Below are 23,807 nucleotides of genomic sequence, written 5' to 3' on the forward strand. Positions count from 1 at the left end.
GGTCACTATTCCTCCCACTGACAACAATGATGGGACACTATTCCTTCCACTGATACCAATGGAAGGGGCATTTTTCCTCCCACTGGCACCAACGATGGGACACTATTTCCCCCACTAACACCATTGATAGGACACTCCCCCCCCCCCACTGACACCAATGATGGGACACTATTCCTCCCACTGACACCAATAATGGGACACTAATTCTCCCACTGACACCAACGATAGGGCACTATTCCTCCCACTGACACCAATGATGGGGGAATATTCCTCCCACTGACACCAACCAACGATGGGGAACTATTCCTCCCACTGACACCAAGGATGGGGCATTGTTCACTCCCACTGTCGACACAACATTTTCTACTCCTACTGGCCCCAGTCCGGCCCCCCCTAAAGTCTTAAGGACAGTAAACTTGCCCTTTGTTTAGAAAGTTTGGAGACCCCATGCCTATCCCATAGCCCCCTCAGTGTAGCCTTCAGTAACTGCTCAGTACAGAGTTTCTGCCTCTCCATTTTTTATTGACCAACAGAATTTATTGTGTTTTATTGTGAATTACCCACCTCTTGATCCTTTCAAATCCTCACTTTCCTTCACCCTCCAATCTCTAGACCAGGGGGGGATAGGCAACCTGCGGCCCTCCAGCGGTTGTGGAACTACATTTCCCACGAGGCATTGCAAGGCTGGCAGTTACAATGACTCCCAGAGGCATGATGGGACTTGTAGTTCTGCAACAGCTGGAGGCCCCCCCCCCCCAGGTTGCCTCCCCCTGCTCTAGATATAACTTTGGCTGCACGTGTCTTGTAGATTTCATTGTTCTGTATCTCGGTGTCTCACCCTGTCTTATTTTTCTGCCTCCCTCTTTGTCTCTTTTTACAGCTCTTCTCTATCTTTGCCTTTGCGACATGTGGAAGTTACTCCGGACAATTCATGCTCAGCGTCGACTGTAGCAACAAAACCGAGAGCAAGCTGAATATAAAAGTGGACTTTGAATATCCATTTAAGTGAGTTTGCAGTCACCCGCCATTTTCTTTTTTGTATGACTTAACATGAGCTTCCTATGCATTTGGTACGGCAAGTCTGGCATGGAGGTAAATAAATGCAACCGGTGGTACGAGGAATACGTTGGGAGACCTTCGCAAACCTCTTCTTCTGAAAAGTTCTTGGTGCCTGGCCACCATATTGATTTGTTGACTTAATAGTAATACCAGGGCCGCCATCAGGGGGGTACAGGCAGTACACCTGTAAGGGGCCCGGATGGCAACCCCCTTTTTTTTATTATTTTTTTAAAAAATATATATATATTTTTTTAAATATATTTTTATTTTATTTTTTATTAAAGGGCCAATTTTTTTTTATTTCTTTTTTTTTTGCCCGGATGACAACCCCCCTTTTTTCATATTTTTTTTTATAAAAAAAAATCTTTTTTTATATATTTTTTTATTTATTTTATTTTTTATATATATATATATATATATATACCCCTTTTTTTTCTTTTTATTTCTTTTTTTTATATATATATTTATTAAAGGGCTCAGAGGTCCCCAGGGCCCCATGTGGCAAACCCCCTTTTTTTTATTTTTTATAAATGTTTATTTTTTTATATATTTTTTTTTATTAAAGGACCCAGAGGTCCCCAGGGCCCTGGATGGCAACCCCCGTTTATTTTTATATATATATTTTAATTTTTTTTTTATTAAAGGGCCCAGAGGTTCCGGATGGCAACCCCCCTTTTTTTGTAATTTCTTTTCATTAAAAAAAAAAAATATTAAAGGGCCCAGAGGTCCCCAGGGCCCCAGATGGCAACCCCCCTTTTTAAAATAATAAATATATATTTTTAATATATATTTTTTATTTCTTTTTTTCTTTTTATTAAAGGGACCAGAGGTCCCCAGGGCCCCGGATGCCTACCCCCTCTTTTTTATATATATTTTTCTTTATTTCTTCTTTTTTTCGTCCAGGCAGGCCCACCCCCCCCCCGCTTCTCAATTTCAGACGGTTCTCTGCTCCAGGGGGCCCAATGCCTGAAGCTGTGTAAGGGACTCCATAATTCCTGATCGCGGCCCTGAGTAATACAGTTGGTGGCATCCAGACAACTTGTACAGGTTTTATTTAAAGGGGGTCTGTCAAGATAGAGATATGGGAGCCACCATTGATGGCTTGTTCTTGAGTTGGGAGTCACTTTGTGTTGCTATATCCTTCATATCACTGGTCTCCAGACTGCTTTATTTTATCCAGCCCTTGGGGCACTATTTTATCCAACAATGGGACATAACTCGAACCCCCCCCCCCCCCCCCCCGAAAAGACCTAGTGAGACCATCATTAGGGCACAACTCCTCCCAATGACACCAAAGACAGGGCACAATTCCTCAAAGATGGGGCATTGTTTTTTTTTCTCACTGACATCAGGACCTTTTCTGCTCCCAATGGCCAGTCTGAAGGACAGTAAACCTTTGTTTAGAAAGTTTGCAGACCCCTGCTCTAAAGGATTTAACTACTTGCCGACCAGCCGCCGTCATTTTAGGGCGGCAGGTCGGCTCCCCTGCGCGAGAGCACGTAGCTATACGTCGGCTCTCGCGCAGGCCACTAGACTCCCGTGCGCGTGCCCGGTGGGCACGATCGCCGCCGGGCACACGCGATCGCTCGTTACAGAGCTCCCGGTCCTGTCAGGGAGAGAAATGCTGATCTTCTGTTCATACAATGTATGAACAGAAGACCTGTCATTTCCCCTAGTGAGGCCACACCCCATAGGCGTGCGCACAGGGTGTGCCGGGTGTGCAGCACAGATACCCCTTACCGCCCTGGCTCCCCACTCTTTTCCTCTGCAGCACCTCCGGCTTCCCGTCTCTCCTCTCCTTCCGGCTGTTGCTGCGGAGATGTTTCAGGATTGAGGAAAGGGGCCGTTAAATATGTATTTATCAGCCCCTTCCCTTTCTGAATGAACGGGGTGAGTGATCGGTAGTGTGAGTCTGAGATTTGGGGTGCACACCCTAATGCAATAGGCTGCGCACACCTATGCCACCCCCCCTACAGTTAGAACACACCCAGGGAACATACTTGACCCCTTCCCCGCCCCTAGTGTTAACCCCTTCACTGCCAGTGGCATTTTTATAGTAATCCAATGCATTTTTATAGCACTGATCGCTATAAAAATGCCAATGGTCCCAAAAATGTGTCCGAAGTGTCCGCCATAATGTCGCAGTACCGAAAAAAAAATCGCTGATCGCCACCATTAGTACTAAAGAAAAAATGAATAAAAATGCCATAAAAATACCCCCTATTTTGTAAACGCGATAACATTTGCGCAAACCAATCAATAAACGCTTATTGCGATTTTTTTTTTACAAAAAATATGTAGAAGAATACGTATCGGCCTAAACTGAGGAAAAAAATATGTTTTTATATATATTTTTGGGGGATACTTATTATAGCAAAAAGTAAAAAATATTGAATTTTTTTCAAAATTGTCGTTCTATTTTTGTTTATAGCGCCAAAAATAAAAACTGCAGAGGTGATCAAATACCACCAAAAGAAAGCTCTATTTGTGGGAAAAAAAGGACGCCAATTTTGTTTGGGAGCCACGTCGCACGACCGCGCAATTGTCAGTTAAAGCGACGCAGTGCCGAATTGTAAAAACCCCTTGGGTCATTTGGTCCTTAAGTGGTTAAAGTGACGCAGTGCCGAATCGCAAAAAGTGCTCTGGTCTTTGACCAGCAATATGGTCCGGGGGTTAAGTTGTTAAGGGACCACTCTGGAGGCACTAAAGAGGCACTCTGGATGATGTAAGAGGGCACTCTTGAGGCATCAAGGAGGCCCTCTGAAGGTATTAAGGGGGCCTGCTGGAGGATATAAAGGGGTGCTCTGGAGGTTCTATCCTCCAAAATGCCCCCTAGTAATAGTAAAGTCAGTGGCGGAACTACCAGGGTCACAGCAAGACAGAAGGAAGTGGACCTGCTGTAGAACATGAGATAGCTCCCCCCCCCTCCCACTGAACCCAATGAAGGGGCACAATTCCTACTAATGACATCATCGATAGGGCACAATTCCTCCCAATGACACCAACGATAGGGCACAATTCCTCCCACTGACACCAAAGATGGGGCTCTGTTTTTTTCTCACTGACATCAGGACCTTTTCTGCTCCCAATGGCCACATCCCAAAGTCTGAAGGACAGTAAACCTTTGTTTAGAAAGTTTGCAGACTCCCGCTCTAAAGGATGTAAGGGGCAACTCTGGAGGGACCAAATGGGTCACTCTTGAGGCATCAAGAGGGCCCTCTGGAGGATATAAGGGGGCACTCTGGAGGCTCTATCTTAGTACTTCCAGAGTGACCCTTTACATCCTCCAAAATGCCCCCTAGTAATAGTAAGGACAGTGGCGGAACTACCAGGGTCACAGCAAGACAGCAGGAAGCGGGCCTGCTGCAGAACATGAGATAGGGCCCCCCCTCCCACTGAATTGTGCCCCTTCATTGGGCTCACAATTCCTGCTAATGACACCAACGATTAGGTATAATTCCCCCAAATGGCATTGTTTTTTCTCACTGACATCAGGACCTTTTCTGCTCCCAATGGCCACCCAAACGTCTGAAGGACAGTAAACCTTTGTTTAGAAAGTTTGCAGACCCCTGCTCTAAAGGATGTAAGGGGCCACTCTGGAGGCACCAAATGGGGCAATCTTGAGGCATCAAGGGGGCACTCTGAAGGTATTAAGGGGGCACTCTGGAGGATATAAGGGGGCACTCTGGAGGCTCTATATTAGTACCTCCAGCGTGACCCCTTACATCCTCCAAAATGCCCCCTAGTAATAGTACGGCCAGTGGCAGAACTACCAGGGTCACAGCAAGACGGGAGGAAGGAGACCTGCTGCAGAACATGGGATAGGGCCCCAGGACAGCATCAAGGGTGGGGGGCCTTCATGGTTTCTTGCACCAAGGCCCCGAAGGTTCTAGTTACGCCTCTGCTCAGAACTTTGAATTTGGACGTCAGATTCAGTATTTAGATAAGGAGACCCAAGTGTACTCAGGAAGAGGACTCTATGGGGCAGATCCACGTAGATCGGCGCATATATCCGCCGGGCGTAGCGTATCTAAGATACACTACGCCGCCGTAACTTTTTTTTTTTTTCGAATTTTCAGAGAATTTGCACCTTAAGTTACGGCGGCGTAGTGTATCTTTGGCGGCGTAAGGGCACGGAATTCAAATGGATGTGATGGGGGCGTGTTTTATGTAAATACGTCGTGACCCGACGTAAACAACGTTTTTTTTCGAACTGTGCATGCGCCGTCCGTGGGGGTATCCCAGTGCGCATGCTCGAAATTAAACCGGAACAAGCCAATGCTTACGACGGTGACGTCATCCTACGCAAATCCCTATTCGCGAACGACTTACGCAAATGATGTCAAAAATTCAAAGTTCGACGCGGGAACGACGGCCATACTTAACATTGAGTACGCCTCATAATAGCAGGGGTAACTATACGCCGGAAAAAGCCGAACGCAAACGACGTAAAAAAAAATGCGCCGGCCGGACGTACGTTCGTGGATCGCCGTAACTAGACGCAGAATTCGACGGAAACGCCACCTAGCGGGCCGGCGGAAAAATGCACCTACGATCCGACGGCGTACTAAGACGTACGCCTGTCGGATCGATCCGAGATGCAGTCGTATCTTGTTTTGTAGATACAAAACAAAGATACGACGCGGGAAATTTAAAATTACGCTGGCGTATCAAGAGATACGCCGGCGTAATTCTTTTGTGGATCTGCCCCTATGTATGCGCAGGATCTTCTGGATCTTATCTTTTGTTGAGTAATAATAACATATTAGGTTCCTGAAGTCTCTCTCTATATATTTTATCCCCCAATCCTTTCACCATTTTTGTTACTAGTCTCTAGACTCATTCTAGCTAATCTTTATGTAAGTGAGGTCTCCAGAACTGGACACAGTATTCTAAATGAGGTCTCACTAAAGATAGAGGAATCAGGACCTCCTTCCTCCTGATGAAGACCCCTCTAGTGATATAAAGATCTATATAGAGGAATCAGGACCTCCTTCCTCCTGATGAAGACCCCTCTAGTGATATAAAGATCTATATAGAGGAATCAGGACCTCCTTCCTCCTGATGAAGACCCCTCTAGTGATATAAAGATCTATATAGAGGAATCAGGACCTCCTTCCTCCTGATGAAGACCCCTCTAGTGATATAAAGATCTATATAGAGGAATCAGGACCCCCTTCCCCTGCTGGTGACCCCTCTAGTGATATAAAGATCTATATAGAGGAATCAGGATCTCCTTCCTCCTGCTGGTGACCCCTCTAGTGATATAAAGATCTATATAGAGGAATCAGGACCCCCTTCCTCCCGCTGGTGATCCCTCTAGTGATATAAAGATCTATATAGAGGAGTCAGGACCCCCTTCCTCCCGCTGGTGACCCCTCTAGTGATATAAAGATCTATATAGAGGAATCGGGACCCCCTTCCTCCTGCTGGTGATCCCTCTAGTGATATAAAGATCTATATAGAGGAATCAGGACCCCCTTCCTCCTGCTGGTGACCCCTCTAGTGATATAAAGATCTATATAGAGGGATCAGGACCTCCTTCCTCCTGCTGGTGATATAAAGATCTATATAGAAGAATCAGGACCTCCTTCCTCCTGCTGGTGATCCCTCTAGTGATATAAAGATCTATATAGAGGAATCAGGACCTCCTTCCTCCTGCTGGTGATCCCTCTAGTGATATAAAGATCTATATAGAGGAATCAGGACCTCCTTCCTCCTGCTGGTGATCCCTCTAGTGATATAAAGATCTATATAGAGGAATCAGGACCTCCTTCCTCCTGCTGGTGATCCCTCTAGTGATATAAAGATCTATATAGAGGAATCAGGACCTCCTTCCTCCTGCTGGTGATCCCTCTAGTGATATAAAGATCTATATAGAGGAATCAGGACCTCCTTCCTCCTGCTGGTGACCCCTCTAGTGATATAAAGATCTATATAGAGGAATCAGGACCTCCTTCCTCCTGCTGGTGATCCCTCTAGTGATATAAAGATCTATATAGAGGAATCAGGACCCCCTTCCTCCTGATAAAGACCCCTCTAGTGATATAAAGATCTATATAGAGGAATCAGGACCTCCTTCCTCCTGCTGGTGACCCCTCTAGTGATATAAAAATCTATATAGAGGAATCAGGACCTCCTTCCTCCTGCTTTGATGGGGCAAACTGGCGTCAATTGATGGGCACAGTGGCTGCAATTGATGTTTTGTTTTTTTTCCGTTTGTTTGCGCCCCACCCAAAACATTTTGAGCGCCAGCCGCCATTGGACTTAAATCCTAAAAATGAACCATCATCACCAGAACTAATATGATTCCCCAACTTGTTAGTGCAATTTATTTCTGTGAAGACTGAACACAAGTAATTGTTTAAATGGTTTGCTACATCCTGGTCTCCCTCGGCATACTGTAAGTGTTGTGCCCAGTTTTCATTTTAGTGATCCCATTGTATCTTTTCCTTCTGTCTCTGATGTACCTAAAAAAAAAATTCTCTCCTTTCTTAATGGATTTAGCAATTCCCTCCTCTTTCTGTGCTTTGGCAGCGCTGATAATGAGTTTGGCCTCCTTTTGTTTATTTTTATACTTAACCACTTGCCGACCGCCGCACCAACATTTACGTTGGCAGAATGGCACGGACAGGCAAACGGGCGTGTATATATAAGTCCCTTTTAAATTTGCCGTCGTGTGGGCGCGCGTGCGCCGCCATTGCGAGCTCTGTGACTGTGCTCGATGTCCGCCGGTGTCTAAAAAAAGACTGAAAATTTTGAAAAAAAATTACGTTTTTATTTTTTTCTGTGAATTTTTTTGTAAATAAGTAAGTTTTCTCTTTCAATTACGGGCACTGATGGGCACCGATGAGATGGCACTGATGGACATCGATGAGGTAGTACTGACGGGCACAGATGAGGTGGCACTGATTGGCGGCGCTGGTATGCGGCACTGATGGGCACTCATAGGCGGCACTGATGGGCACACATAGGCGGCACTGATGGGCACTCATGGGCGGCACTGATGGGAACTCATGGGCGGCACTGGACACTCATAGGCGGCACAGATGGGCACTCATGGGCGGCACTTATGGGTGGCACTGATGGCAACATGATTTACCCATGTTGCCAGTCAGTGCCCATTTGTGGGCACTGATTGGCATCTTTTTTATTTTTTAATGCTTTTTTTTTTTTTCCAGACTTTTTCTTTTTTTGCCCCCTTTTTTCTTTTTTGTTTGCCCTTCCCTGGTGGTCCAGTGTGGCGATCCGAGGGGGGGCTGCGCTGATAAACAATCAGCGCGAACCCCCCCTGTCAGGAGAGCCACCGATCGGCTCTCCTCTACTCGTGTCTGTCAGACGCGAGTGAGGAAGAGCCATCAACGGCTCTTCCTGTTTACATCGTGATCAGCCGTGATTGGACACGGCTGATCACGTGGTAAAGAGTCTCCGTGAGAGACTCTTTACCTTGATCGGTGTTGCGGGGTGTCAGACTGACACCCTGCAACAACGATCGCCGCGATGCGAGCCCCCGGGGGCACTCAGCGGCTCAGAATCCTGAGGACGTCATATGACATCCAGTCAGGATTCTACAACCACTTTGCCGCCGTCAATATGTCATTGGCAGGCGGCAAGTGGTTAAAGATGGATATCTCGGTAACGGCAGCAGCTGCTGCCACAACCGAGGTATCCATCTCTTCAGTGGGCGGGCCTGTAAACGATAACGGCGGTCTCCGCGGCGGATTTGGCGCGAGATCGCCGTTATCGGTGGGGGGAGAGGCCCCCCCTCCCGCCGCTCTCCTGCGCCCTCCACCGCTTACCGGAGCCGTCAGTAGCGGCGGAGGCGATCGGGTGCTGCTGCCTACTGTGTGAGGATGCGAGTGAGGGAAAGATGGACCCCACCCGTCCTCATAGTATTGCTGGGCGGAAGTGACGTCAAAACGTCCGTCCCGCCCAGCGTCTTAAAGAGACATTTTTTTGTTGTCATTTTTTTAAATGACAAAATTTCCATTTTTTTTTTCTTTTCTTGCATTTAGTGTAAATATGAGATGTGACGTCTTTTTGACCCCAGATCTCATATTTAAGAGGACCTGTCACGCTTTTTTTTATTACAAGGGATGTTTACATTCCTTGTAATAGGAATAAAAGTGATACATTTTTTTTTATTTCAGTGTAAAAAATTATAAAATCAATAAAAAAAAATAAGAAAAAAATGTTTTTTAAAGCGCCCCGTCCCGACGAGCTCGCGCGCAGAAGCGAGCGCATACACGGGTAGCGCCCGCATATGAAAATGGTGTTAAAACCACACAAGTGAGGTATCGCCGCGATCGTTAGAGCGAGAGCAATAATTCTAGCACCAGACCTCCTCTGTAGCTCAAAAAATGCAACCTATAGAATTTTTTAAACGTCACCTATCGAGATTTTTAAGGGTAAAAGTTTGACGCCATGCCACGAGCGGGCGCAATTTTTAAGCAAGACATGTTGGGTATCATTTTACTCGGCGTAACATTATCTTTTACAATATATAAAACAATTGGGCAAAATTTATTGTTGTCTTATTTTTTTAATTAAAAAAAGTGAATTTTTTCCAAAAAAAGTGCGCGTGTAAGAGCGCTGCGCAAATACGGTGTGACAAAAAGTATTGCGATGACCGTCATTTTATTCTCTAGGGTGTTAGAAAAAATATATATAATGTTTGGGGGTTTTTAAGCAATTTTCTAGCAAAAAAAAACAGTTTTAGTCTTGTAAACGCCGAATCTGAAAAACAGGCTCGGGGGTTAAGTGGTTAAGTATGGACGTCGATCCCACGTCGAATTTTGAAAAATTTACGTTGTTTGCTTAAGTCGTTCGCGAATAGGGCTGGACTTAATTTACGTTCACGTCGAAAGCAATGATGATTTGTGGCTGAATTTCGAGCATGCGCATTGGGATTCTTTCACGAACGGCGCAAACGTAAAATACGCAGGGTCACCATTCATTTAAATAAAACACGCCCACATCATCCCCATTTGAATTAGGCAGGGCTTACGCCGGCCCACATACGTTACGCCACCATAACTAAGGGCGCAAGTTCTTTCTGAATACGGAACTTGCGCCCTAATTTGCGGCGGCGTAACGTATCTGAGATACGTTACGCCCCGCAGAAAGATACTCCAATGTATCTGAATCTAGCCCCTACGTTATACAATGCCCAGGCTTTATTATGTCGCCGATCTCTCATTCTCCCCGTACCTGCCAATCCTTTATTGCAGTTGATTCGATTTGCATCGTAGCATTAAACATTTCTCTCTCTCCCAGTCACCCAGCCAGGTTGTTTCAGAAAATAGAGGCAAGTCGTCCCTTGACAACTGTTTCCGTAATGTAACAAATTGCATTTGCTTCCCTCGCTTTGTTGTAATTGGGTGTTATGGAGAAACAATATGAAGGGGGGAGGGGAGTGCTCTGAGCAGTCCTATTAATGACGGCCCGGAGGCCATTGCCAGTGAATGACTTATGTTTTAAGAGACAACTTAACTAAAAGCAAGAGCACTTTGCAGATGGGTGAAGAAGTGTTCCTCGAATCGGAACAATTCCCAAGGGGCATTTCTAATATGCCGTTTTCAGCTTGATGGAAATATTGTATGTCTTTATTCATTCATATGATTATATATCGTGCTACGTAGTGATAGAAGTTAAAACAAAGTCTAATCTTTTATTAATCATCTCCCCTAATACTAGTATATGCGTGTTTGAAAGACCTACAATGACCTCCAACCAAAATTCTACAAAGTGTCTTAAACATTTCAATATATTCTTCCAAAGCAACAAAGTATATAAAATCCACCCTGTGTTTCATTTAAATGCTTTTGTACGCCCAACTATTACCTTGTAAAAGTAGCGGTGACATCATCACTAGGCTGTACATGTGCTGAGAGCTGTGGGAGGGGTCCGGCAGGCTCCACCCACTACAGGCTGCCTGCAGAAAATGACAGGAGGGGGCGGAAGGCAAGACCAGTCCCCCTGCACAAGGAGAGGGAGAGCAGAGCTGTAGGTGGAGCCCAGCAGGCTCCACCCACCACAGAAAAACTACAGGATGGGGCGGAGACAAGACCAGTCACCCTACAATAAGAGAGAGAGAGCAGAGCTGTGGAAGGAGCTGAGCAGGCTCCACCAACTACAGGAAAACTACAGGTTGGGGGCGGAGACAAGACCAGTCCCCCTGCACAATGAGAAAGAAAGCAGAGCTGTGGGAGGAGCCCAGCAGGCTCCAACCACTACAGGAGGGGGCGGAGACAAGACCAGTCACCCTGCACAATGAGAGGGAGAGCAGAGCTGTAGGTGGAGCCCAGCAGGCTCCACCCACTACAGAAAAACTACAGGAGGGGGCGGAGACAAGACCAGTCACCCTGCAATAAGAGAGAGCAGAGCTGTGGGAGGAGCCCATCACCACTAAGAAAAATGAGGGAACCCAGGAAGCACTGCAGGGGTAAGGGGGGGCAGGGCAGCAGGGGAAAACTTATGGTGCAGAGTGAGGGTGATTGGTGTGGCAGGGGGGCAATTACTGGACCCTTCCTCCACGGTCTATCCTGAAGGATCCTATTGTGTGCTTGCAGCTTCCGTCAGGAAGGAGAGGATGGAAGCCGGTAACACTGCAGTGGTAGGGGGGCACACAGGGGGGCCTGGGCAGCAGGGGGAGATATATGGTGCAGAGAGAGGGTGATCAGTGTTGCAGGGGGGCAACTACTGAACCCTTCCTCCTCTGTCTATCCTGAAGGATCCTATTGTGTGCAGGAAAAAGAGGAGGGAAGCCAGTAACACTGCAGGGGTGGGGCAGCAGGGGGAAACGTATGGTGCAGAGTGAAGGTGATCGGTGCGGCAGGGGGGCAATTACTGGACACTTCCTCCACTGTCTATCCTGAAGGGTCCTATTGTGTGCTTGCAGATGCCGGCAGGGGGCAATTGCTGGACCCTTGTGTTCTTACAGCTGCCGGCAGGAAGGAGAGGAGGGAAGCTGGCCTCAGTGCACGGGTAGGGGGTGCACAGGCGAACCTGGGCAACAGGGGGAAACATATGGTGCAGAGTAAGTGTGATCGGTGCGGCGGAGAAATTACTGGAGCGGATCCTCTGTATGGAGCGGGGGGGGGCGCCCAGGCAGCAGGGTGAATCATATGTGGGTAGGGATGGTGATGGGCAGCTGGAAGCTGGCTTTGTCTCCTCTACCTCTTGGCGGTTTTCAGCTGCCGATCACCCTCCCTGCCCACATACTGGCCCTTGCTGGCCTGGGCCCCGTACAGGAGGGCCAGTGGGTAACCCCTTATCCACGGGCCCTGCTTGTATCCTCTCTGTGATTGGACGGCATGGTTGTGCAGGTGGAGCCACGCCAAATTTAAAGGGAAGCCCTTGCCGGGTTCAGGGAAGTGTGTTGCAATGCACTTCAATGCATTTTGCCAAAATGGCAGCATTTTGGTGAAATCTCCCAAAAATACGTTGCCACAACTTTGCGGCGGCGTAGCTTAAGGAATTAAGGCAAGTACATGATTCACAATGTACTTGCCTGCTAAGTTACGTCGGCGTAGCCTGAATCGGCGGTCGTAAGGGCGCCTAATTCAAATGTGTTTGAGGGGGGCGTGTTTTATGTTAATGAGGCTTGACCTCACGTTTTCTACGTTTTTTTTTTACTGCGCATGCGCCGGGCGCCTACATTTCCCAGTGTGCATTGCGGCTAATTATGCCGCACGGGCCTATTGATTTCGACGTGGACGTAAACAACGTAAATCCCGATTCACGGACGACTTACGCAAACGACGTAAAAAATTCGAATTTCGACGCGGGAACGGCGGCCATACTTGACATTACTATTCCAATAGGGCCTAGCTCTAACTTTACGCGGCCTATCTCTTACGCAAACGGCGTAAAAGTACTGCGTCGGCTGGGCGTACGTTCGTGAATCGGCGTATCTCCTCATTTACATATTCTACGCCGACCGCAATAGAAGCGCCACCTAGCGGCCATCCAAAATATTGCAATCTAAGATAGGACGGCGCAAGCCGTCGTATCTTATATATGTTTAAGCGTATCTCTGTTTGAGAATACACTTAAACATAAGTCGGCGTAGATTCTGAGTTAGGTCGGCTTATCTACTGATAAGCCGGCCTAACTCTCTCTGAATCTACCTATTTAATTTCGCTCATCACTATTAAAAAGTAACAGATCATCAAGTGCCCCCCATGGGCATGGTGTAAGTCAATAATTAAGTCTGGAAAATGGTTGCGTCCTTTGTGACAGGTCTTTCTTTTTTCCCCTTCTGTCCCACAGGCTGCATCAGGAATATTTCGATGCTCCAACATGCCGGGGAGGTGCAACAAACAAGATTTTCTTAATCGGGGATTACTCGTCTTCAGCTGAGTTTTTCGTCACAATCGCGGTGTTCGCTTTCCTCTACTCGCTGGGGGCGCTCCTCACCTACATATTCCTACAGACCAAGTACCGCGAGAACAACAAAGGGCCAATGATTGTAAGTCGGCCTTTGGGGACTCCATGGAAAGCCATCAAACAGGGACTGGAGGAGAACAAAAGGGGGGTGGGGGGGGGGATTTCTTGAGCTAAGTTTCTACTGCTGGAAAGTCCTAGTTCGGGCAACCCAGGGCCAACATACTCATCAGACACGGAAGTTATTCAATTTGGGTTCTTCAAGCAGCCAATGAGAAGGTCCTGGAAAGAGGTAGACCAGTGACACTCGTCAAGGTTCAATATTGGCAATCTTTATTGACCTGGAAGAGCAAGCAAAGAGTCTCTGTCGAGGAACAACCTCCTCCGTTGACGCGTTTCGCCCCACAAGATCTTCTTTAGTTACAGCCTCTGGGCCATATTCCCGTAGTTTTTGGGCGGGCGTCGCGTAAGCCATTTACACTCCGCCGCCCCAACCTACAGGAGCAAGTGCTGTATTCCCCAAACACTTGCTCCGTAGTTTGGGGCGGCGGAGTGTATTTGGCCCGGCGTATCCCCGCGTAAATCCAAGGGGGCGGCTTCTATATAAATTAAGCGCGCCCCCGATTCTAACGAACTGCGCATGCGCCGGGCTTAAAATAGCCCAGTGCGCATGCTCCAGTTCTCGGCGTAAAACGTCAATGACGCCGACGTGTGCGTCATTGACGTAAAGTCGTATTCAAGAACGACTTAGTAAAACGACGTACCCGACGGGAAAACACGACGCGGACCCGACGCCATACTTAACATGGCCTACGTGGGACTGGCGTAAGGTTACCCCTCATATAGCAGGGGTAACCTTACGCCTACGCAAACTACGTAAGCGGCGGTTACGCAACGCAAATTCGTTCGGGAATCGGCGTATCAGGCTCATTTGCATAAACAAATGAGACCTAAACGTAAACGCCACCTAGCGGCCGGCGGAGTAATTACATTTAAGATCCGACAGTGTAAGTGACTTACACATGTCGGATCTTCAGCGTATCTATGCGAAAATGATTCTAAGAATCACTCGCATAGATACACTGGCCAAAAAAGAGAGATACGATGGAGTATCCTGGGATACTCCATCGTAACTTTACTGAGAATATGGCCCTCTATAATTAAGCCCGGTCCTGTGGGTGAAACGTGTCAGGTAGGAGGTTCCCATGCGGGGACTCTGTGATTGCTTGTCTGGATCAATAAAGCTTGCCAGTGTTGAATCTCATAAAGTGCCGCCACTCTCCTTCTTTCCAAGATCTGTTTGGTTAGTGAGGCATAGGATGAGCCCCTTCCTGGTGTTTAGCACCCAGTGTGTTTGCACCCCATGGTCCTAGTGAAGGAGAAAGACTGGGACATGGAAGTGTATATATCACATATATTAATAAAGGAATTCTCCATTTATCATGGACCTTCTCTCCATTTATAGTCCTGCCCAACAGTAGACATGATGCCTCTTACCTTTATTATTCAGAAAAGCCAGTTCAGTGTTACTCAGAGTTCATGGCTAGGCTCCAACTGTCATCCTCCTAGTCAATAGGAATGGTCTCCTTGGTTAGGGGAGCACTCCTACCTTGGTTCAGGAGACCACTAGCCAAGGAACATTAGAAACGCTGGCCATCTTGTATGTGGTCTACCCTCTAACTTCACTATGCGGTCTTTAGCTGCCATTGACTATCTGACAGAAACCACAATAACCTTATGAATTACGAAATGCGTGTGTTATCGACTCTAAGGGCAATTTTTCCATACCTTATGGCCTATTTGATTCGAATGGTCTCTCCTTTATCTACATGTCACGTCTACCCCAATGTAGGTGGTCAGACACTATAGCTGGCTACTGTGTTCCTCACCTATAGCAGCCCCCTTTCCCATAAAGCAAGCAGGCCTACCGGTACTTGGTTGCCCCAGGACTTATACACACTGGCCCAGATTCAAAGAGCAATTGCGCCTGCGTAACCATAGTTACGCAGCGCAATTGCTTACTTGCCCCGGCGTAACGACTTCTCCTGATTCAGAGAGCTCGTTACGCCGACTGCAGCCTAAGATATGCGTGGCATAAGGCTCTTATGCCCTCATATCTTAGGCTGCATTCTTACGCAGGCCGCTAGGTGGCGTTCCCGTTGTGGTCAGCGTATAGTATGCAAATTGCATACTAACGCCGATTCACAACGTTACGCGAGCCCTGCGTACGCAGTTTACGTCGTTTGCATACGTCGTTTTTTTGCGTAAGGCTGCCCCTTCTATAGCAGGGGCAGCCAATGCTAAAGTATACCCATCGTTCCCGCGTCGCGAAATTTGAAATTTACGTTGTTTGCGTAAGTGAATCGTGAATGGCGCTGGACGCCATTCACGTTCACTTTGAAGCAAATGACGTCCTTGCGACGTCATTTACCGCAAAGTTTCCCGACGGAGCATGCGCACTACGCTCGGCGCGGGAACGCGCCTAATTTAAATGATTCCCGCCCCCTACGGGATCATTTAAATTGCGCGCCTTACGCCCAGGCATTTTGCCAGAGCGCCCACGCAATTTACGGAGCTACTGCTCCGTGAATCGAGGGTAGCGCAGAAAATTTGCGGGGGCGCAGGGCAAAAATGGTGCCCTGCGCCTACGTAAGAAAAACGCAAATGTTACTGAATCTACCCCAATGATATAGTGTCTGGCCACCACGCCAGTGCAGGGGCAAACTAAACAAAGCAAACAGGTACTTGCGATAAGCAGACAGGTAGCGTGGTTCTATGGCAGATTAGGTAAAAGGGCAGGCTGAGTTCAGGAAATAGTCCAAAATCCGGTCCAAGATTATACACAGGGAAATCCAATCTAGCAGAGCCGGGCAGACAGACAGACAGGGAGTTTGATCAGGAACAATACACACTATCACAAGCATGGGAGTGAGCGTCTGGCTTGCTTATAACAGGTGACTGACCACATCAATCACCTTGCAGGTGGACAAAAACAAGGAGAATGCAATAGCCAAAACCCAGATGCTGGAATATGGAGCACTAAGTGACACTAAACTTAAATTTTTAAACCGAGGTCCCTCAATGGGTTTGGTGGGCACCTATGGCCCTGGGAGTAGCCATACTTATGTCACAGGGGTACACTATCAGTAAGATTGTTTCAGACCCAGCACCAGTCCCAACCCAATTTTCCGCTTACTGGAGCTACTGAGGCTCATTATAAATCAATTGACAAGAGTTAGCCAGGAAATCCAGGAAAGTCAGACCCCGGTAACAAAGTATTGCTATATCAGGGAGAAGCACATCACTTGCATTTTTTTTCCTGGATAATATGCATAATATCTGTCACATTCACCTCCTCTGGGAACTGGGGGGTGGGTCTCCTTTGTGGCATGCTGGCCAACGTCAAGTCAGGAAAAAGCTCCCTCGATCAAGTCTCCTGACTGACATGGCTTCAAATTGTCAAGCTCTATGGGAAGTTGAGGGGCACAGTGGACCACTATCGGAAGTTGAGGGGCACAGTGAACCACTATTGTAAATTGAGGGGCACGGTGGACCGCTATGGGAAGTTGAGGGGCACGGTGGACCGCTATCGGAAGATGAGCGGCACGGTGGGCCGCTATGGGATGTTAAGGGGCATGGTGGACCACTATGGGAAGTTGAGCGGCACGGTGAACTGCTATTGGAAGTTAAGGGGCGCGGTGAACTGCTATTGGACGTTGAGGGCCACGGTGAACCACTATCGGAAGTTAAGGGGCACAGTGGACCGCTATGGGAAGTTGAGGGGCACGGTAGACCACTATCGAAAGTTGAGGGGCAAGGTGAACTGCTATTGGATGTTGAGAGGCACGGTGGACCGCTATGGGAAGTTAAGGGGCAAGGTGGACTGCTATCGGAAGTTGAAGGGCAAGATGGACGCTATCGGAAGGGGCACGGTGAACAGCTATGGGAAATCCAGGAAAGTCAGACCCCGGTAACAAAGTATTGCTATATCAGGGAGAAGCACATCACTTGCATTTTTTTTCCCTGGGTAATATGCATAATATCTGTCACATTCACCTCCTCTGGGATCTGGGGGGTGGGTTTCCTTTGTGGCATGCTGGCCAACGTCAAGATAGGAAAAAGCTCCCTTGATCAAGTTTCCTGACTGACATGGCTTCAAATTGTCAAGCTCTATGGGAAGTTGAGGGGCACAGTGAACCACTATCGTAAGTTGAGGGGCATGGTGGACCGCTATGGGAAGTTGAGGGGCACAGTGGACCGCTATGGGAAGTTGAGGGGCACAGTGGGCCGCTATGGGATGTTGAGGGGCATGGTGGACCACTATGGGAAGTTGAGCGCTATGGTGAATTGCTATTGGAAGTTAAGGGGTGCGGTGAACTGCTATTGGACGTTGAGGGGCACGGTGAACCACTATTGGAAGTTAAGGGGCACAGTGAACCGCTATGGGAAGTTGAGGGGCACGGTAGACCACTATCGAATGTTGAGGGGCACGGTGAACTGCTATTGGACGTTGAGAGGCACGATGGACCGCTATGGGAAGTTAAGGGGCAAGGTGGGCGGCTATCGCAAGGGGCATGGTAAACGGCTATGGGAAATTTAGGGGCACGGTGGACTGATATGGGAAGTTGAGGGACATGGTGGACCGCTATGGAAGGTTTAGGGGCATGATGGACCACTATGGGAAGTTGAAGGGCTCATTCAACTGCTTTGGGAAGTTAAGGGGCATGGTGGACCGCTATGGGAAGTTGAGGGGCACGGTAGACCACTATCGGAAGTTGAGGGGCAATGTGGACCGCTATCGGAAGTTGAGGGGCACGATGAACTGCTATTGGGCGTTGAGAGGCACGGTGGACCGCTATGGAAAGTTAAGGGGCACGGTGGACCGCTATGGAAAGTTAAGGGGCAAGGTGGACCGCTATCTGAAGTAGAGGGGCACGGTGAACAGCTATGGGAAATTTAGGGGCACGGTGGACCACTATGGGAAGTTGAGGGGCACGGTGGACCGCTATGGAAGGTTGAGGGGCACGGTGGACCGCTATGGAAGGTTGAGGGGCAGGATGGACCACTATGGGAAGTTGAAGGGCCCATTTGACTGCTTTGGAAAGTTAAGGGCCACGGTGGACTGCTATTAGAAGTTTCTAACCCTAAATTCCTCAGTCTGTACACGGACTCAGGAAGCGAATTATAAACTTCTGATGCAATGGTACTATACACCAGTACGACTTCATAAGTTTTCAAAAGAGACCTCAGACAAATGCTGGAGATGTGGCAAAGAGCGAGGGACATTGCTACACGTATTTTGGGCATGTAAAAAAGTGAGACAATACTGGGTGGAGATCCAGAGAATCATATGGAAGGTTACAGATATCCAGATATTAGATGACCCGGCCTTCTTTCTTCTCCACTGCTCGGAAATCCCGGTTCAGACTTCTAAAAGATCGATACTATGTCATATGATTAATGCAGCCGGGATTACCCTGCATTGGAGAGATTCCAGATCTCCCTCAATTACAATGTGGCTTCATAGAGTAAGGGAGATAGAGGCTATGGAAGACCTAGTCCTTTCATCCCGAAATAAGAAAGATCGATATGACCATACATGGAGATGCTGGGACTTGTTTATGTACTCGGAGGAGGGGAAGAGATTATTGGATGGAACCTCAGATGTGTGAGGTCATCCAATAAGAATGTTATTATTGTCAAGAGAAGTACATCCCTGCACATGGAGGAATAAGGAGATTAAATACCTCCATCTTGTGGGTTTTTTTTCCCCCGGGAGGGGGGAGGAGGGAGGAGAGGTGTGAAAAGGGTTGGAATGGGAAGGAAATAAATAGGGAGAAACAATGAGAGGATATGATTTAATATCCAAAGTACAGGGTAACCACGAAAGAAAGATACAAAGAATCTAAGTCAAATGTATAGGCGTAATCAAGATAGAATGTAAGGAGATTTAAATGTACTAGGACAGAAGGAAAAGATGGGTGTAAAGAGTTTTTATTTCTCTGTTATATAAATGATAGACGTGGCAATATATTTGTTGACATTTCTTCCTCTATTTTTGATAAAATAAAGAAAAAAAATGTAAATATTAAAAAAAAGAAGTTGAGGGGGACAGTGGACCGCTATGGGAATTTGAGGGGCACAGTGGACCGCTATGGGAAGTTGAGGGGCATGGTGGACTGATACGGTAAGTTGAGGGACATGGTGGTCCGCTATGGGAAGTTGAGGGGCATGGTGGACCGCTATGGGAAGTTGAGGGGCACGGTGGACTGATATGGTAAGTTGAGGGACATGGTGGTCCGCTATGGGAAGTTGAGGGGTACGGTGGACCGCTATGGGGGATTGAGGGGCATGGTGGACTGATATGGTAAGTTGAGGGGCATGGTGGACTGATATGGTAAGTTGAGGGACATGGTGGTACGCTATTGGAAGTTGAGGGGCAGGGTGGACTGATGTGGTAAGTTGAGGGGCATGGTGGTCCGCTATGGGAAGTTGAGGGGCAGGGTGGACTGATATGGTAAGTTGAGGGACATGGTGGTCCGCTATGGGAATTTGAGGGTCATGGTGGACCGCTATGGGAATTTGAGGGTCATGGTGGACCGCTATGGGAAGTTGAGGGGCATTGGGGTCTGCTATGGGAATTTGAGGGTCATGGTGGACCGTTATGGGAAGTTGAGGGACATGGTGGTCCGCTATGGGAATTTGAGGGTCATGGTGGACCGCTATGGGAATTTGAGGGTCATGGTGGACCGCTATGGGAAGTTGAGGGGCATTGGGGTCCGCTATGGGAATTTGAGCGTCATGGTGGACCGCTATGGGAAGTTGAGGGGCATGGTGGATTGATATGGTAAGTTGAGGGACATGGTGGTCCGCTATGGGAAGTTGAGGGGCACGGTGGACCGCTATGGGAGATTGAGGGGCATGGTGGACTGATATGGTAAGTTGAGGGGCATGGTGGACTGATATGGTAAGTTGAGGGACATGGTGGTCCGCTATGGGAATTTGAGGGTCATGGTGGACCGCTATGGGAAGTTAAGGGGCATGGTGGACTGATATGGTAAGTTGAGGGACATGGTGGTCCGCTATGGGAAGTTGAGGGGCATGGTGGACTGATATGGGAAGCTGAGGAGCACTGTGGACCGCCATGGGAAGTTAAGAGGCATGGTGGACCGCTATGGGAAGTTGAGGGGCATGGTGGACCGCCATGGGAAGTTAAGAGGCATGGTGGACCGCTATGGGAAGTTAAGGGGCATGGTGGACCGCTATGGGAAGTTAAGGGGCATGGTGGACCGCTATGGGAAGTTCTGCATTTTGGGAGGCACTGTGGGAGGTTAGGAGTTCTTCAGGTGGTTGGAGATTCTCCAGTGTGTCATCTATTGATTCCAAATGATCCCCTGTGTGCCCAATGACTCCAGTGAACCCCTATGTACTTCATGGTTCCAATGTTCCCCCGAGCATCCTGTGTTATGTAGTGACCCCAGTGCAACCCTATCAGTCCAGTATACTCAAGAGGATCTTGAGTCACCTTCTGACTCCAATGCCCCCCCTAGAGCAACCTGTGTCATCTAGTGACCCCCAGTGTTCCCCGTGATTCCAGCATCTCCCAGAAGATCTTGTGCCACCTTGTGACCCTCCCCCCCCCCCGTGGGCCCGGTGAACCCCAGAGCCTTCTTCTCATTGTCCCTCCCTCTCTTCCCCTGCAGGACTGCATTGTGACGGCCGTCTTTACCTTCATGTGGCTGGTCTGCTCCAGCGCATGGGCCAAGGGTTTGTCCGACATTAAGATGGCCACAGATCCCGAGCTGATCATCGAGCAGATCCCGGCCTGCGAGAACCCGGAGAACAAGTGCCAGGAAGAGCGGGATCCTGTCATGTCCGGGCTGAACACCTCCGTGGTGAGTTGGCAATTCATTCATACCCTTGTTGTATGTGTTGTATGAATATATGTTACATATGACATGTTTGATATCTATTTACTCGATGCAACCTCATTTTTATTTTTATTGCTACCATCGAGTAAATAGATAGCAAACATGTCAAGCCTTATATGTAATATATATATATATATAACATAAATATTGTTATAAAAATTGGGAATTGTATCATGTTTGTGCGCACTAAAACATTTTTTGCTGTATGAGGTTGTGGCGCCATCTTGTGGCCATTGTGTGTATTGCAGCAGTATAGCTGAATTTGTACAATGCCAGGAGAAGAGACCTAACGAGGGGCGGGGCCGGCTGGGGGCCGTCTTTAACACAGGGGCAAAAGGGGAAGCTGCCCCGGGCCCAGTCACTGTTATGGGGCCCCAAACAGCTGCCCCTTGAGCCCCCAAATAGTTGATAAGTGGATTCGGGAGGGCCCAAGAATAACCCCCCCAAAGTGCTGGTACCTGGTGCATCCCCCTGCTGCAGACAATGGACCTCACCACTGGAGACATCGTTGTTCCTCAGTTCAGGCTCTTCTTGGTCAGGTGGGGGCAGCCCCCAAGCAGCAGCGTTCGGTCATTAACCACTTCCCTACCGTAGGCCGTCATATGGCGTCGTGGACTTTAGGGGGGGGGGGGGAATATCTGAATGATGGGGGCAGCTACAGGCATCATTCAGATCTCCTTCTTTTCAGTCGGCGATTCTGCGCACCATAAGAACAATGATAGCGGCGGTTCCGCCGCTTGATCGTTCTTATAGGCGGCTGGAGGGGACGTTCCCCCCCCCTCCTGCTGCCATCCGGTGCTTCTCCAGGCTCTCCCGTGCCATTGGAGACCAGGAGAAACGAATCTGCCGCCGCCGGATGAGGAGGATAGAGATTTCGGGTGACCAGATGGTCTCCAGTCATCTCTATGACCGTCGGAGGCCCCCGGACGTAATCAAAGTCGCAATCGCGGCTGAAAGCATTAAATCTGTGAATTTTTTTCCCCCCGATCTCATGCTTTCCAGCCTGGAGGAGAGATGTGGTGGGAGTGTAAGGTCTTATTGACCCCGCCTCTCTCCATAAAGAGGACCTGTCACACACTATTCCTATTACAAGGGATGTTTACATTCCTTGAAATAGGAATAAAAGTAATAAAAAAAAAAAAAATAATAAAAGTGTAAAAATAAAAAATATTAGGTAAAATAAAAAATAAAATAATAATAAAAAAAAATGTAAACGCCCCTGTCCCCAGTAGCTCGCGCTCAGAAGCGAACCCGCACGTAAGTCCCGCCCACATATGTAAACGCCGTTCAGACCACACATGTGAGGTGTCGCCGCGTGCGTTAGAGCGGGAGCAATAATTCTAGCTCTATACCTCCTCTGTATCTCTAAACTGGTAACCTGTAAAAAAAAAAAAAAAAGCATCGCCTATGGGGATTTTTTAAAAACCGAAGTTTGGCGCCATTCCATGAGTGTGATTAATTTTAAAGCGTGACATGTTTGGTATCTATTTACTCGGCGTAACTTCATCCTTCACATTATACAAAAAAAATAATTGGGCCAACTTTACTGTTTTGTTATTTTTTAATTCATGGAACCGAATTTTCCAAAAAAAAGGCGTTTGAAAAATTATTGTGCAAATACCATGCTATATAAAAAGTTGCAATGGCCGCCATTTTGTTCCCTAGGGTGTCTGCTAAAAAAAAAAACATATATATAATGTTTGGGGGGTTCTGAGAAATTTTCTAGCAAAAAAAAATTATGATTTTTACATGAAGGAGAGAAGTGCCAGAATAGGCCCGGTAGGGAAGTGGTTAATGAATGGAATGGGTTACGATGAGGTCTCAGTTTGGTTAAATGTATTTTACAGGCAGCTGCACCAGTGCCAGCCCAGATCCTCCTGTAGGTGGCAGTATAACCCAACAGGCAGGGCCGCCATCAGGGGGGTACAAGCAATACACCTGTAAGGGCCCCTGGATGGCATCCCCCTTTTTTTTTTCGTCAGCACCCAAAGCCCCCCCCCCCAACCTCTAAGGGGCCCGGTGGTATCCTTTGTTTTTTTTTATATTTTTATTTTCGTCAGCACCCAAAGCCCCCCCCCCCACCATCTAAGGGGCCCGGTGGCATCCTTTGTTTTTTTTTATATTTTTATTTTCGTCAGCACCCAAAGCCCCCCCCCCCCCCGACATCTAAGGGGCCCGGTGGCATCATTTGTTTTTTTTTATATTGTTATTTTCATCAGCACCCAAAGCCCCCCCCCCCCGACATCTAAGGGGCCCGGTGGTCCCAAATGCCCCGGATGGCATCCCCCCCTTTTTTTTTTTTTTCATCAGCACCCAAAGCCCCCCCGACCTCTAAGGGGCCCGGTGGTCCCCAGTGCCCCGGATGGCATCCCCCTTTTTTCTTTTTTTTTTCATCAGCACCCAAAGCCCCCCCGCCCTCTAAGGGGCCCG

The 23,807-nt window shown here is 48.0% G+C and overlaps 1 protein-coding gene across 2 annotated transcripts in view; it reads left to right on the top strand.

The window, feature by feature from the left end:
- LOC120913038 (synaptophysin) overlaps window positions 1–23,807 on the top strand; it is a 69,812-nt gene that overhangs the window by 38,410 nt on the left and 7,595 nt on the right. For both annotated transcript variants that reach the window (XM_040322713.1, XM_040322712.1), the window contains exons 3-5: window positions 881–1,005; window positions 13,333–13,531; window positions 21,150–21,341. In XM_040322713.1, the coding sequence (XP_040178647.1) occupies window positions 881–1,005; window positions 13,333–13,531; window positions 21,150–21,341 (516 nt within the window). The remainder of the gene's footprint in view (window positions 1–880; window positions 1,006–13,332; window positions 13,532–21,149; window positions 21,342–23,807) is intronic.

Source organism: Rana temporaria, chromosome 9, assembly GCF_905171775.1.
Source record: "Rana temporaria chromosome 9, aRanTem1.1, whole genome shotgun sequence".
Classification (NCBI taxonomy): Eukaryota; Metazoa; Chordata; class Amphibia; order Anura; family Ranidae; genus Rana; species Rana temporaria.